General features: G+C 38.5%; 1 protein-coding gene across 1 annotated transcript; it reads left to right on the forward strand.

Annotated features, from left to right (window-relative positions):
• The first annotated feature begins 245 nt into the window (after positions 1–245).
• Positions 246–600, forward strand: LOC119044799 (small ubiquitin-related modifier 2-like). Its single transcript, XM_053665417.1, is given in 2 exon segments — positions 246–298; positions 300–600. Coding segments are annotated over 2 exon segments (354 nt in total).
• Positions 601–1022: the final 422 nt, after the last annotated feature.

Consider the following 1022-nt stretch of genomic DNA (forward strand, 5'->3'; position numbering starts at 1 on the left):
ACACACACACACACACACACATGTATTTTAGGGAATTAGCTCATGTGATTATGGATGCTAATAAGTCCAAAGTCTGCAGGGTCAGGCATGCAGTGGGGAGGGAACACACCATGTGCTAGTGCCCCCCACCCATTCCACTACTGCTACCTCTTTCTTCTGCCACTTCTGGTGCTGCTTATGTGCTCATTTGGTTGGGACCTGGTACCTCTTTTGTGAAGTGACAGCTGGAGACTCTAGCACTTGCCATGGCCTATGAAAAGCCCAAGGAAGGAGTCAAAACTGAGAACAAGAATCATATGGCAGGCAGGAGAGTTCTGTGGCGAAGATTAAGAGTGGTGTACACCACGTAGTAAACCAGTGAAAGCCTATTGTGAACAACAAAGTTTGTCAATGAGGTATATCAGATTCGGATTTGACGGGCGTCCAATCAGTGAAACAGATGCACCAGCACAGTTGGAAATGGAGGATGAAGATGCAGTTAATGTGTTCAAGCAGCAAACAGGAGGTGTCTACTACAAGAGGAACTTGTTACTCCAGAACTCGGTTCCTCCAGACCAAATCTCAGTTAGAAAACCACCATTTGATTCCACCACATCCTGACTACTACAGGATAGTTTTCTCTATCCTTTCATTTTTTCCTTTCTGTTTTCTTTATTGTACATTGAGTAATATATGTACACAAGCATTTTTATTTTTTAAAACTAAATGGGCTGTGGTATGTTTTGATGGAAATAGGAAGGCAAAAAAATACTGGTTTTATGAAAATACCTCCCTTCTCTATTAGTGACATGTTCATACAGCTCTTTGTATTTCAGTTATTTTTTCCTCTCATTTTTTAACAAAAAAAAACAATAAAAATTTTTGAAGTTCAATTGAAGAATTTTAATATTTTTTCATTTATTATTGTAAAACCAAGGACAATTTTATAATGTTTTTGCATATAGCTATTACATGTAGGGCGATCTGCTTTTAAGTAGAGATAAATTATTCTAAAAGAAATGAATCAGGTGCCTGGCTTGTCT

This window comes from Artibeus jamaicensis, unplaced genomic scaffold (assembly GCF_021234435.1).
Source record: "Artibeus jamaicensis isolate MK-2021 breed Jamaican fruit bat unplaced genomic scaffold, CSHL_Jam_final contig_414, whole genome shotgun sequence".
NCBI lineage: Eukaryota > Metazoa > Chordata > Mammalia > Chiroptera > Phyllostomidae > Artibeus > Artibeus jamaicensis.